At 33.7% G+C, this 15,905-nt stretch overlaps 1 protein-coding gene across 1 annotated transcript in view; it reads left to right on the top strand.

Annotated features, from left to right (window-relative positions):
- Positions 1-15,905, top strand: part of LOC123540817 (glutamate-rich protein 3-like) — a 50,142-nt gene that overhangs the window by 11,845 nt on the left and 22,392 nt on the right. The window contains exons 2-4 of the mRNA XM_053525909.1: positions 10,359-10,452; positions 11,243-11,440; positions 12,101-12,148. Of these exons, the coding sequence (XP_053381884.1) occupies positions 10,359-10,452; positions 11,243-11,440; positions 12,101-12,148 (340 nt within the window). The remainder of the gene's footprint in view (positions 1-10,358; positions 10,453-11,242; positions 11,441-12,100; positions 12,149-15,905) is intronic.

Raw genomic sequence — 15,905 nt, 5'->3', positions numbered from 1 at the left:
ACCTTCAAGAAAAGATATAACTACTTTGTTTCTTTCACTTTTATTTTTATCAAAATCCAAGTTAATCAAGGATTCTTTGTCTCTATTAATAACTGATATAGAATTATAATCTCTTAATATATCTTCCTTTTTTGCACACCCAAATGCAAAGGCGACAAATGCTCTTTCAGACTGTTTTAAACCTAAAAAGAGAAGTAAAAAAAATATGACATCAGTTTACTATCGAAGTCTACACCAATCCACATAACTCTGATTTGACTTATGATATAGTTATTCTCCTTGTTAACTTTAAAGATTTTGATAAAGTCAAATATCTCTGTAACTATCAAAGGTTTTGACTTGAAACTTACAACATGTATTTACTGTCAAAGTCTACACCAGGAAACAATCCTCATAACTTGAAATTTGCCAGAGTTAGGCCTCTTTTTATCTTTGATTTTGTTGTGTAAAAGTTTTTGATAAAGTCAGATATCTCTGTTACTATCAAAGATTAAACTAGTTTTTTGCTATTAAAGTCTACACCAGGAGAAACAATCCCCATAACACTGATTTGAATTTTGATAGAGTTATGCCCCTTTTTAACTTAGACTTTTTTTTTGGTAAAAGTTGTTGATGAAGTTTTTTACTATCAAAGTCATCACTAGGAAAAACAATCCTTATAACTCTGATTTGAATTTTGACTGTTAAAATTTGTACTTGCAAAACTCTAATTCAGAGTCAAGCACTGACAAAAGTTGAGCATGCTGTCTTATGGACAGCTCATGTTATTCATCTGGTTGCTATCTTACCTTAATGAAGTGGCTGACATCACAGGGAACATAGCAACTGAAATTTCTTCTGTCTAACTGTATAGGAGCCTTTGACAATGATCAAATAGTTGGAAAAACATGGTCAATTAAAACTGATACCAAAGTTAATACATAAGTTGTAACATCATTTTGTGCAGTAGATTTGAATTCAGAACATCAGTAGGTTTGAATTCAGAACATCAGTATGTAGTGAAAAACAAGGTGTAAAGAAAAAAACAGGTCAGTATTATGATTCAATTTATGACCCACATTATGAATATTTGTACATTGTTTTCAGCAAAAAAGATTATTTTTGAAGAGCAGAGATCCGCATTTGTTGAATGCAATTTCTCTGATAGTACTGAAAATGATAAAAACTGAACAACAGAAAAGTAAAGAAATAACATGTGTATTATGTAGTAACACATACAAGAGATCTTAAAAAGATATAGTTGGGATTTTCTAAAACTACAAAAATGGCCGTAATTCTGACAAAATGCAGATTAGAGTTATGGTTCTTTATTATACTTTATAGTCCCTAATGATCGATGATAAACAAGTGTGCAAAGTTTCAAAACTGTAGCTCTTATAGTTTTTGACCTAAACAAAAAATTTAACCAAGAAACTAAAATTTTCCAAGTACAATAAAGGGCAATTATTTTATCAAAATGCGTATCAGAGTTGTGGTTCTAGGCATACATAGTCCCCTAATGTGCAAAGTTTTAAAGCTGTAACCCTTACAATGTTTGAGAAAATGTGGACCTAAACAAATTTTTTAACAAATGCAGACACCAATGCCAACGATCAAGTGACGACAATACCTCATAGATTAAAAAAAACAACAACAAAAAAACAGACGAACTAAAAGGAGAAAAAAATACATTTACATCAGAAATTATGCTGGAGTCACACAACACAAGATCTTGGAATGTGTCTAAAGTAAATATTCAAATAATTGATCCACTGCCTTTGAACCCAAACTCATATGAGTCTGTTAAAATCCTGGGTCACTAGACACATCAAATTACGGGATCACAACTCCCTGAAAACTTGAAATTTGAAATAATTGCTTTTTATAACAAAATAAAAGAATAAATTTTCTGAATGTCTGCTTTCAATTTCCTGATTGTGAAGTAACTTAAAGGCTAGGTTTCCTGATCAGGAAGTTAGGTTTCCAATTCGGGAAACTCTGATTTTAAGCAATTTCTGAAGAAAATGGTCAATATCACTGTCAAATAAAAAATTCAATAAGACATTTAAAAAAATTGTGAACGGTAGAAATTTAGATATATCATTCAAGTTTAATGTGGCATATTTAATTTGCAGATCTTGTGTATATTCTTATGCACCGGCTATTTTAAATGAAATGGGTCTAAAACTTGCGATATTGCTTCCCAAACGGGAAGCATGTTACTATAAAAAGTAACAAGTTTCCCATTCAGGAAGTAGGGAAAAACCCATAAATGATTTCCCAAACGGGAAGTTTCCCCTACTGTAACTTCCTGTAATACTCAGTTAATGCACTTAATTTCACTCATGTTCATAGATTCACACAAATTTAGCCTTGTGCATTTTTTTGAGACATTATAGTATTACACACCTGTAAGTGTACAGTAGTTTAGAATACAAATACACAATAGTGTATATTGTAGTCAACATGCAGTACTATGGGACCTATTATTATATGTATGTCAGATCTCGTTACACATTTATTACACACAAATAGGTAACATTAGGTAACATAATGTTTATAATTTTGTGAAAGGCTCTTGTCCATTAATACAGAACTCTTGACTATACAGGTATTTCCGATGTAATTCATATTTGTCGCCATCAGTCTGGAAGGAATATTGATTCCTGACTTCATTTCTAGAGAGTATTCTGACAGAGTTCCGCATCAATGTTCTGTAATTAGTAGGTATAACAACATGCTCCTTATTGATAAATGTTTAATGTGGACAGATTAGGGAGACAGCTGGGCAGAAGTCAAGTTTATACGAGAATATATATTTCAAGACATGTCACACTTAAGATATAGTAACAGGTAATGTTCAAAAATTGTATTTTTCAGCATTTAAAAATTTATAATCTTCTATTTATGTTATTTAAGGAATTATGAAAAAAGGAATTAATTATAGATTTATAATTAAGAGATGAAATGATAGATTTGTTTGTCAATCTTAGTGTCTCAGGTTGCTTATTTACTAGTATATTTTTTTGTGTTATGTAGAATTTGCAAGGGCATTAATTGTTCCATTTTATTTACTGCAGTCAAAAACCAGCATTTTGCAACATTTTTAGCCCACCATCATCAGATGGTGGGCTATTCAAATCACTCTGCGTCCGTGGTCCGTCGTCCTTCCGTCCGTCAGTCCGTCCGTCCTTCCGTCCGTTAACAATTTCTCGTTATCGCATCTCCTCAGAAACTACCAGGGGGATTTTGACCAAACTTTGTCAGAATGATGTATTGGTACCCTAGTTGTGTCCCCCTGAAATTCAGACTGGTTCAACAATTTTTTAATAAGTTATGGCCCTTTGTTTATTTCTATAATTTACATAGATTTATATAGGGAAAAACTTTGAAAATCTTCTTGTCCAAAACCACAGAGCCTAGGGCTTTGATATTTGGTATGAAGCATCATCTATTGGTCCTCTACCAAGAGGATTCAAATTTTTCCCTGGGGTCTAATATGGCCCCGCCCCGGGGGTCACATGGTTTATGTAGACTTATATAGGGAAAAACTTTGAAAAACCTCTTGTCCAAAACCACAGGGCCTAGGGCTTTGATATTTTGTATGTGACATCATCTAGTGGTCTTCTACTAAGATTATTCAAATTATCCCCCTAGGGTCAAATATGGCCCCACCTCGGGGGTCACATGGTTTACATAGACTTATATAGAGAAAAAATTTGAAAATCTTCTTGTCCAAACCACAAATCCTAGGGTTTTAATATTTGTAATGTAGCATCATCTAGTGGTTCTCTACCAGGTTTGTTTAAATTATCCCCCTAGGATCAAATATGGCCCCCGCCCTGAGGCTCACATGGTTCATATAGACTTATATAGGGAAAAGGTTTTAAAAACTTCTTGTCAATAACCTACAACATTCAAATTTGGGCCACATGTATGGTTTTGAGTAGCAAGATGAACCTTGACATGAGTTGACCTTGATTTTGACCTAGTGACCTAATTTCACATTTCTGTAGCTACAACCTTCAAATTTGGACCACATGCATAGTTTTGTGCACTGAAAAAAACTTCGACCTTGACATTGACCTACTTTCACATTTTTGATGGTACAGGCTTCAAATTTGGACCACATGCATAGTTTCGTGTTCCGAAATGAAATTTGACCTTGATTTTGACCCAGTGACCTACTTTCACATTTCTCAAGCTACAGCCTTCAAATTCAGACCACATGCATGGTTTTATGTACCGAAACAAACTTTGACCTTTACATTGACCTAGTGACCTACTTTCACATTTTTGAAGGTACAGGCTTCAAATTTGGACCACATGCATACTTCTGTATTCCGAAATAAAATTTGACCTTGATTTTGACCTAGTGACCTACTTTCACATTTCTCAAGCTACAGCCTTCAAATTTGGACCACATGCATGGTTTTGTGTACGGAAACAAACTTTGACCTTTACATTGACCTAGTGACCTACTTTCACATTTTTGAAGGTACAGGCTTCAAATTTGGACCACATGCATAGTTCTGTATTTCTAAATAAAATTTGACCTTGATTTTGACCTAGTGAACTACTTTCACATTTCTCAAGCTACAGCCTTCAAATTTGGACCACTTGCATAGTTTTGTGTACCGAAACGAACTTTGACCTTGACATTGACCTAGTGACCTACCTTCACATTTCTGTAGCTTCAGGCTTCAAATTTGGACCACATGCATAGATTTGTGTTTTGAAGTGAAATTTGACTTTGATTTTGACCTAGTGACCTACTTTCACATTTCTCAAGCTACAGCCTTCAAATTTGGACCACTTGCACAGTTTTGTATACCGAAATAAACTTTGACTTTAAGATTGGCCTAGTGACCTACTTTCAGATTTCTCAAACTACAGCCTTCAAACTTGATGCACATGCATAGTTTTGTGTACAAAGAACTTTGTCCTTGAAATTTATCTAGTGACCTACTTTCACATTTCTCAAGCTACAGCTTTCAAATTTGGACCACATGCACAGTGTTGTGTACGGAAATGAAATTTGACCTTGAGCTAGTCAATAAGTCTTGAAATTTGGAACACTCAAAATGGCACATTGGTGGGCGCCAAGATCACTCTGTGATCTCTTGTTATAGATAATATTAATATATATATGTTAAATATTGTGACAGTTGGATGTTTTTTTACAAGGTAACATAAGTGATTTGATATAACTTAATTTATAGTGCACTGCAAAATTGTCATTTAAACATACATGGTTAAATGTGGAGATATGTGTATTCATATTGACCTGACCTGATCATTTTGAAGATTTTACATTTAATTATTGACATTGTAGTTACGTCCTGTTTGCACGGTTTATTTGCAAATATGTAGAACCATGTCTAAAGCATGGTATTATACACCCGACAGCTTCGTAAACTGTTAATCAGAGGTTTTGTGAAATATGAACTCGACAATGTTTGTTAAACAATCACTAGGCGACAGTGTTACACCATCGTTCATTGATTTCATTTCTAATCAAATTGATAAGCTATCATTGACACTGCTTGTTGATGTTTTCGCCACATTTTTATAAAAGATAGCTTTAATTCTCATACATTGTCAAAGATTGCTAAATTGTCACAGGGGTCAGGGAGGGGGCAGATAAATGTTTCATTATAGTAAAATTTACAAGAGCATCATAGAATCACATTGCCTCCAGATTAGACTAGCCACTAGACTGATAATAACTGTATTTCTATATTTTTCCTTTTTTGACGAATTCAATTTCATAGAGACAAAAGCCAGTCTATTTTAGAGATTTTCACACAGGACTGATGTTGATATTATCATGATATTGGACATAGGATATAGACTGGCTCAGTTCACTACATTCAATCATAAAAATGTAAAAAGATATATCATAGTCTAGGAGCTAGTCTACCTCCAGATGAACTTCAGTGTTTTAAAAAAGTTAATAGATATAGCAAGGTATATTAAAAATAAAGTTATAAATCGGTATCATATAAGATGATATGTTAGTATGATTTATAATACAGCTAATCTCAATTTATGAATATTACATTTGTCTACAGAGCTGTTTTCATCAGGCCGTAATGAATTATTTGCTTGTTTATCATCCTCAAGCACCCCCATTATTTCATGGCGCCCCAATACTTTTCATTTTAAAAAAAAAATCAACACTTTTTGGTGTTTTAATACAGGATAAGTTTTACTATCAATAAATATCAGAAATAAAAAGTAAATCCTCTCCCCGATTCTAAGAAAAATTTGTTTGATAACCAAGCAATTAATTCATAATGGCATTACATAATAAATATTGTATAGAATTCACTAAATTTTTAAAAAAAAATATGTTTGTAAGCATTTTATTTACAATTCTTGACAAATGATAATACATGTATTTTTTAAACTTAGAAAAAAATGACATAAATTTGAAGGTTGTCCCCCTTTAAATTATGATTGCACTGTAGCTTAGTAATCTGTTACCAATAACTTATACTTGTATTGCTCTGTATAGGCACTGTAGGTGTGTGCCTGTTGTAATTTGCAGAAAATATGGTGGTTCGTCCTAGGACTGGGACGATTACTCTGTTAATCGGATCCGATTCGATGACAAGGTGAAACCGGGTTCAATTTTGCAAAATTGCTAATCGCCCTCAAACAATAAACATCACGAATTGTACTAGCACATAGACCCACAGTATATTTTCGCTAAAACACATTTAACATCTAGTAAAATAGTCGAATTTCCCTGTCATGATATGTGTAAATTGAAATACACAAAAATATGTCTTATTAATTATCACATTGTTTGCAAAGGATGAAGTTCATAAGTTCCAAATATAATCAGCTGCTGGGAGTCCCTTGATACCGTCGTCAGGAAAGAAAACAGTATTTTCAATATGGCGGCCGATTAACCGGTTTGGTTCGATTTCATATAAAAGATTAACCGGTTTCAAAATTTTGAAATTGTCCCAGCCCTAGTTCGTCCTACATATAGATATACCAGAAAACACACTTAACATGCATTGTAGACCAAAAAAAGCTGTATATGTGTGTGCCCCTTGACTCTGATAGCAGATCGGTCCAGATTCTGGTCTAAGCTGGACCCCTGGTTACATTTTCTGCTCAAATTAATTTCATATTTTAATTGCAAAAATAACTTCTATTTTGGTTATGATCGCAAAAATCTTACACCAGACATGAACAGAAACTAAAAATTTTATATCACACCAATAGCTGTATAACCTTTAAGCCTGCTGACGGCAGGTGATAATGCCTTTGCGACCAGTGCAGACCAAGATCAGCCTGCACAAACATGCAGGCTGAAAATGGTCAGAACTGTGCACTGTTCAGTCAGTAAATTTTCAGGGAAAGCCCCTTTGAATAAAAAATGGTACTGTCGGAATTGAATGATAGACCAGTCCATTTTAGAAATTTAGCAGGGTAAAGGTAAATTTAAGTTGTTTATGTCTGTTACATTAGGAGAGGGTGGGCATTAACATTTTGCCGTGTCCCTTCATGTTGCTATAGGTCAGTATGATTTCCTTTGATGGTGATCGCGATGGAATGTTCCTCACAAAGTATATGACCATTATACAGAAATCATAATTAGCATGACTTCCTGTGCCCTAGGGTTTTGTTTTTGCTTTCAGTCAGTTGTAACAGAATTATGGCCCTTGAATTAGTACTTACTAATATCATCAAAAGTCACTTAAACACAACAGGTCTTTAAATTTTTACAAAAAACCGAAGCTGATGACTATGGATAAAAGACAAACAAACTAATCGTGAAAAATACCTGGGTGACTATGGGCGTTTATACGTTCAAATATGAGGATAATTCATCAGCATCGTATAAAATAAGTTTTTATGGTAATGTAAAATCTTATGAAATGACCAAGTGTTAGTCCATGTCATAATTTTGTCATTAAAGAATCAATATAATAAATGTCAATATTTGTTGATCTTGTCAAAGATTGTTTGAAAATGAATTTTTATGGAAATTATATGTAAAACTTACATCTTTGTTGACACTTTATGGCCCATATTATATGCTTAGCCATTTTAGTCTGTTTCATAGAGAACTTAACATCTAACAATAAATTTTGTTTTAATTAAGATTTTATAAATGATGTCTAAATAGTAAAGAAAGGATTTCTTTTTTTTTTTATAAAATAATAGTGGATGATAAACAATGAGATTCTAAGTGAGGAAAAATAGCCAGTGCAAATTTGTATGCTGCTAATTACTTGAAAATGATGGAAAATTATTATGGACAAATACAGCTCGTATCAATGCTGTAATGTTCTGGTAGCTAGGGAAAACTGAAACAAACAATAATAGACTTATTAAAAATGATAAACAGATAGCCATTCTGAGCTTAATGGAAGATGCTGTTTTGAAATGTCTTTGTGTATTAAAAATCTTGCCTGCAAGCTGAAAACAAGTGTGGAGGAAAATTAATGGATTTTATACATATTTCAAATCTTGGATACAGCAGCTGAAGTCAAGATTTTAGATTAATGATTGATATTTGCATGTTTCATCCTTAAAGTATTTGCAAAACTGGTTAACTTTAGGAAAAAAATATAATTATGGATAAATTTGAAGAATATTCTTGAACAATCTGACTTAAGTACTTGATCTTCTAAACGAAGATCTGAAAACGACCCATTCACATTCGTCTTCTGTATATTTTGGATTTCCAGTATTGCTATTTTTATTTTATCCAATCAGACGACTTGTTCGGATGTCAAAGAGTAAGAAAAATGTGCAATCATTCCAGGGCTCGAACCCGGGACCCCTCTCTTACAAAGCAAGTGGCCTACCGACTGAGCTAACCGGCTATCTGATACATCATGATATAAGAATTGTAAATATCAAAAGTCAAGGCTACAGGTAGATTTGCAAGATGTTGTAAGTTAGGCTCTGATTGGTTAGCGAAAGGGTCGTCAGAACGAGGCAATGAATAGGTCGTTCTCAGATCCTATGCGTAGCGTTATAGGATATGTACTTTAGTCAGATTGATTCTTGAATACTTGGATAAAGTTTTTTTTTCATACTTGGATGATTTATTTCTATTCTGAAATAAACCTGGATAAGATTTAAAAATAAATAAACTATTTTGTAGTGTAAATTTGAGTTAATAAGCTTGACCAGTAAAATTTTACCTTACAAAATATAACCTGAACTCTAAAACTGTAAAATTGCATTGAAAAAAAGAAAATTGTTTGTGAATATTGAGGAGAAAGGAGAGAAATATGGAAGTAAAAACTGTAAGGTTTAACCCTAGAGTTCAACATGATATTGTAAGCCCATGGAGGAAGAAGGAATCATTAGGGTTAATGTTGTTTTTCATATTCTTGCTCCACTTTTATCATATTAAATCAAAGTGATAAATATTGTTTACAACAATAAAGATCTACATATTTCAGTACATATCCATCGTTGCCCTTATTCACAACCCCATACCTTCATATTGAATCTTATATTGGCATTGTACATCAGTCGCCAATGCTTCAAGTGTAAACTGTCATAATCATTGTACACCATCATCTGATGCTTTCAACTTATTCTATCATTGCTGTTGTACATTTACATTCCATTCTTGCAATAAATAAGAACTGTACTCTAAAATACCTTGCTTTTAATGTTTTATGTGTTTGCAATTGAACTCCCAACAATTTCAATACTTGCAGTATATTCTGCCATTATCATTGTACACAAAACATCCAATCTATCATTGCCATTGTATACCAACATTCTATACTTTCAAAGTATTCTATTATTGTTACTGTACACCAGCCTTCCATGCTTTCAGTATATTCTGTTATTGCCATTGTACACCAGCATTTCATGTTTTCAGTGTATTCTTTTATTGTTACTGTACACCAGCATTCCATGCTTTCAGTGTATTCTGTTATTGCCATTGTACACCAGCAATTAATGTTTTCAATGTATTCTGTTATTGCCATGATACTCAAACATTTCATACTGTCAGTGTATTTCTTGCATTGCCATTGTACTCTGACATTGCCATTCAACAGTACACCAGCATTTCATTTTTTCAAAAAAAAACTGTTATTGTCATTGTACATTAAAGTACCGTGCGTTCAATGTATTCTGTCAAATGTTGCAATTTTTCACTCCAACATTTATTCCACACTTTCAATGTATTTTATCATTACCATTGTACATGATATCCCATGTTGTCCGTGGGTTCTGCCACTGCTACTAGTACAACTTAAATGGAATTTGTCAGTGTTATTTCACATAACTATCCCATGCTTTAAATGAAAAGTACATACTTTCAGCAGATTGTATCAAGAATGTAAGTGGCCTTCTAAACTGTATTTCTTGTTTTTCTGTTTCAGCCCTTTGGCCACCTACAATTCCCTGACGGATCCCAATCTGGCAGGGTATTTCGGCAACACCCGTATGAGGCGTCACCTGAAGAAGTCAGGGCTGGTAAGTAGTTTGATGATTCACATTGTGACTGACATGCATTTGAACTGCATGGCTTTAACTGTACTATACGGTTTTTGTTCATAGTATTCTTACTACTAGAAATCATTTTAAGGTAGCAGACCTTATAGACAATCGGCCATTTCCGTTTATTTATGTTTTCCCTGTATGCGATTTCGGCATTCTCCAGTTGTTATGAAAACTAATGTTCAGTTATGTTGGAGGATGTAGAATTTGCATGCGAAAGATATGTAAATGCACCAAAAATACTGACTGTCATATGGGTACATTAATGAATGAAATCTTGCTAATTATGTGACTGTAAGTCTGTTTCCATTAAATCTGTAATGAAAGATCGTTTTTCATGGCCAAGTTATTGTATATTGCACCTTAGTCTTTTTGGTACAGTAAAGCCAGAGAATAAAATGAAGTTTGTGCTGCAGGTCCCTTTTGTATTTTGACTTATTCTGTCAAAGTATTGATGCATAATGTATATTTATTGCCTTTACGAATACAAGTTTGATTAATATTGAAAATTCTAAGATATCATGTCAAAGAGAAAAAAAAATTGCAAGTTAGTTGACTATGATATTCCATTGAATAAAGATATTAAATTTAATACAGATGAAGTTATAAAGATTGTTTGGCAGTTGCATAGACTTTTGAAAAAGATTTTTGTTACATATATAATATAATCAAGGGTAAAGTATTTTTGACATTGGATAAAAAAGAAAAAATTGCTAAACATGTTTTTAATGATATTAAGTCTACATAAAATGGACTTTTTTTACAGGTAAGTAGACGAGGGGAGATAATATCGGAAAACCAGTACCGGCTCAATATGGCACGCAGGGAACACAAGAAGCACGTGAAAGACCTCCTAGCCCAGGCCATCGTACACAAAACACTTGACCTTGAGAGATACCGACAGGTAGAGATCAAAAAGAAACTGGAAGAGATTTCCAAGATCGAGCTGGTGCGGAGAGTTAGGGTAAGCATTAAAATTTTGTAGAATAAATTCAATCTAAGCTCACTGTTGTTATAGGCATCCTGTGTTAAAAAAAAAAATATGAACGCTGCACTAGCCCGCAAAATTGATATTCATGACACCAGTCTAATTTAAGGTAACAAGTTTTAGCTAAGAAATTGTAATAGAAATAAATAAATAGTAATGACTTGTTATAAAAAAATCTTTAGATTCTTAAACAATGTTCATCACTTCTGTTTCTTGTAAATTTGTCTTTATCAGCTTAAATTTCATCACTGTTTAACAATGTTAAATTGAATATCAAGACTTCATCTTTTTTTATGGTGTTAACAGAAAATTTTAATGATATTTAGCTACTAAACTCAAGGTTTTCTTTTAATATCAAATTAGGCTTTCATATGTTATGTGTAATTTTTAGTGAACAGTGCTCTTAAATATTTAAGTAGATAATGGAAGTAACATTCGGAAATTTTATTCGAAATCCTGTGCAGGACTTAGTTATTGTGAATGCCTATCTTAGGAAATAGCTAGAATATAATGCATACAAAATTATATGCCATGAATATGATTAAAAAAGTATTTTTGTATGTTGCTTCCCAGTGTAACTAAAGTACAAATACTGGAACTTAATTAGTTAAACCTGTGAGTTTTGGTAACTTGTAGTCTGAGAGTTGCAGACGGGTGTATGACCTTGACTATCGAGACGGGCAGGTGAGAACTCAACAGCAACACTCACTGTTTATTTATAGACATTGTAACTATGCCGGGTATTTTTCAAAACCATTGCTTAAAGCATTAAGCAATTTTTTTTTGAAAAACCTCTACTGTTTATCTAAAATTTAAACATAGAAATCAGTTCCAAGTTGGTAATGTTTTGAAAAATACCTTTTATACTTTAATATTATCATGAGGATATCCTCTTATTTTTCATTTTTCATTAAATTTATGGTATATATTCAGTAGAAATTTGAAACGGATACAAAAAATTTCTGGATGATTTTGTTTTGATGTTATTACATTTGTTACATAATTATTGACTCAGTAGTGAAAAAAAAACATTGTATATACATGTCTTTTGAAGTTGTTAGGTATTTCTTGAAATAAGAGGATGTCAGCTTAGTTATATAGATTTTCATTTCAGCATGGGCTTTGATATAAATATACATAAATGAAAAAAAGAGACGCATATATGAATATTTTGTCGCATTTGTAATGTGGATGCTTGGCAGTTTTGAAATCATTTGAAAAACTGTGTTATATGCATTTCTTTTTCATTATTATATGTCCACAATTTCTTATTATGTCTCCCCCAGGAGACATATTGTTTTTGCCCTATCCGTCCGTACGTCACACTTCATTTCCGAGCAATAACTGGAGAACCATTTGACCTAGAACCTTCAAACTTCATAGGGTTGTAGGGCTGCTGGAGTAGACGAACCCTATTGTTTTTGGGGTCACTCCGTCAAAGGTCAAGGTCACAGGGGCCTGAACATTGAAAACCATTTCCGATCAATAACTAGAAAACCACTTGACCCAGAATGTTGAAACTTCATAGGATGATTGGCCATGAAGAGTAGATGACCCCTATTGATTTTGGGGTCACTCCGTCAAAGGTCAAGGTCACGGGGGCCTGAACATTGAAAACCATTTCCGATCAATAACTAGAGAACCACTTGACCCAGAATGTTGAGACTTCATAGGATAATTTGTCATGAAGAGTAGATGACCCCTAGTGATTTTGGGGTCACTCCGTCAAAGGTCAAGGTCACAGGGGCCTGAACATTGAAAACCATTTCCGATCAATAGCTAGAGAACCACTTGACCCAGAATGTTGAAACTTCATAGGATGATTGGTCATAAAGAGTAGATGACCCCTATTGATTTTGGAGTCACTCCATCAAAGGTCAAGGTCACAGGGGCCTGAACATGGAAAACCATTTCCGATCAATAACTAGAGAACCACTTGACCCAGAATGTTGAAACTTGATAGGATGATTGTACATGCAAAGTAGATGACCCCTATCGATTTTGGGGTCACTCCATTGAAGGTCAAGGTCACAGGGGCCTGACCATTGAAACCATTTCCGGTCAGTAACTTGAGAACCACTTGACCCAGAATGTTGAAACTTAATAGGATGATTGGTCATGCAGAGTAGATGACCCCTAACGATTTTGGGGTCACTCTGTGAAAGGTCAAGGTCACAGGGGCCTGAACATGGAAAACCATTTCCGGTCAGTAACTTGAGAACCACTTTACCCAGAATGATGAAACTTCATAGGATGATTGGTCATGCAGAGTAGATGACCCCTAACGATTTTAGGGTCACTCTGTTAAAGGTCAAGGCCACAGGGGCCTGAACATAGAAAACCATTTCCAATCAATAACTTGAAAACCTCTCGACCCAGAATGTTGAAACTTCATAGGATGATTGTTCATGCAGAGTAAATGACCCCTATTGTTTTTGGGGTCACTCCGTTAAAGGTCAAGGTCACAGGGGCCTGAACATTGATAACCAGTTCAATCAATAACTTGAGAACCACTTGACCCAGAATGTTGAAACTTCATAGGATGATTGAACATGCAGAGTAGATGACCCCTATTGATTTTGGGGTCAGTCTATTAAAGGTCAAGGTCACAGTGGCCTGTTCATGTAAAATCATTTTTTGGAAATAACTTGAGAACCACTTGACCTACAATGTTGAAACTTAATAGGATGATTGGACATGCAGAGTAGATGACCCCTTTTTATTTTGAGGTCACTTGATCAAAGGTCAAGGTCACAGGAGCCTGAACGGTGACTTGAGAACCACTAGGCCAAGAGTGTTGAAATTTAGCGGGATGACTGGACATGCCAAGTAGATAATCCCTATTGCAGCCAACCATCAGTGTCTCTTTGACTTTCGCTCCTGACCTCTATTGACTTCTTGCCTATAGGACTTTGCATTGGGGGAGACATGCGCTTTTTTACAAAAGCATTTTCTAGTTTATAATAGATTTTCACCATTCTTTTTTTGAAAGCATGAATGTGTATAACATGATCTGTATGTATTGTTTATCTTGTAATGTTTGTAATTCCGTATGTTACATTGTTATGTATTGTGACGCTGTGCAATTTAGTTATGTAAATTACGATTGTCTTAATGTTTATGCTTTAACACATTTAACAGATGTTAGAAAGGTCCAGGAATGATGTAATCATAATAAGTAGTTGTAGCCAGATGTAATCACCCATACACATTTAACCCTTTGTCATGTGTTTGCAGAATATATTTTGAATATTTGTTTTCTCAGAAACTATATTCCAAGTGATTGCAAAGTATTTGCACCAGACTTTCGCAAACAGTCTGCAAAACATATCACAGTGAAGCAAAGGGTTTGCAAATAAACACTTAGATAAATTACAGACTGCAAAGGATTTGCAAACAGACAGCAAAGCATCTGCAAACAAACACTTAGCTCATTTAGTTAGCAAAGGTATTGCAAATAAACACTTTGTACACAAAAGAAAGAGCAAAGCATTTGCAAATAGTTAACATAGATGAATTTGCTTTCCTGGTAGACTCTAGGTACAGGAAGTGATTAACCATTCTGTTTCCTGATTGGTCTATATTCAAATGGCAGGATTTTTGAAAATATTGTGAGGAAATGTTTACACATCAGTTAGTAGAAATATTTTGGTGATGCAAACTTGTGTTAAACAGATCATTATATTCTAAATATTTTTTCTGGATATAAACTTTGTTGAATATGGATAATGCAATACCAAGTTATTAAGCAATAAGACTTCCAAGAACCAGAGAATATTGCAGCATGTGGAAAGGTAATTAATGTTAATCAATGATAGTTATTTAAAACACTTTTTACTGAAGCAATTGTTGAAACTTACATTATTACATGATTTTAGTTATTGTTACTGAATGATCACTGCAATGATTGACTTTTAATAGATATTTAAACTGCAAATGGTTTTGTGACTTTACTTATATGTTTTTCAGATATTAAGTCCTTTTCTTTGAACCTCAGAAATTCATTTTTTGCTATTTGTTACGTATTTGCAAATACTTTGCATATTATTTGCTTGTAAGTTGCAAATACTTTGCTATCACTTTGCGATTACTTTGCGATTACTTTGCTATTACTTTGCAATTACTTTGCTATCACTTTGCAATGTGTTTGCCAAAGTTTCAGCTGCGAATTGTAAATTGTTTGCGAAGTATTTGCATTCTGTGTACGTAGCGTATATTTGCAAAAGCTTTGCAGAATAGTTGCACGTTTCGTTCCATTTCTACTCGTCTGTGGAATATATTCAGCAATCATGTGCTGCAACTGTTCTGCAAAGGTTATGGCAAATATTTGGCAAAGATAAAAAATATATTCTGCAAAGGCCCTGTTTTTGCATGGGCAGTAACTTTTTATTCTGAAAGTTACTAAATCAAATACTTTTGGATTCAGGTGTTATATTATTTT

The sequence above is a fragment of the Mercenaria mercenaria genome, chromosome 16 (genome assembly GCF_021730395.1).
Source record: "Mercenaria mercenaria strain notata chromosome 16, MADL_Memer_1, whole genome shotgun sequence".
Lineage (NCBI taxonomy): Eukaryota > Metazoa > Mollusca > Bivalvia > Venerida > Veneridae > Mercenaria > Mercenaria mercenaria.
The sequence above is the reverse complement of the archived record's forward strand: the minus strand, read 5'-3'. Positions and strand labels throughout refer to the sequence as shown.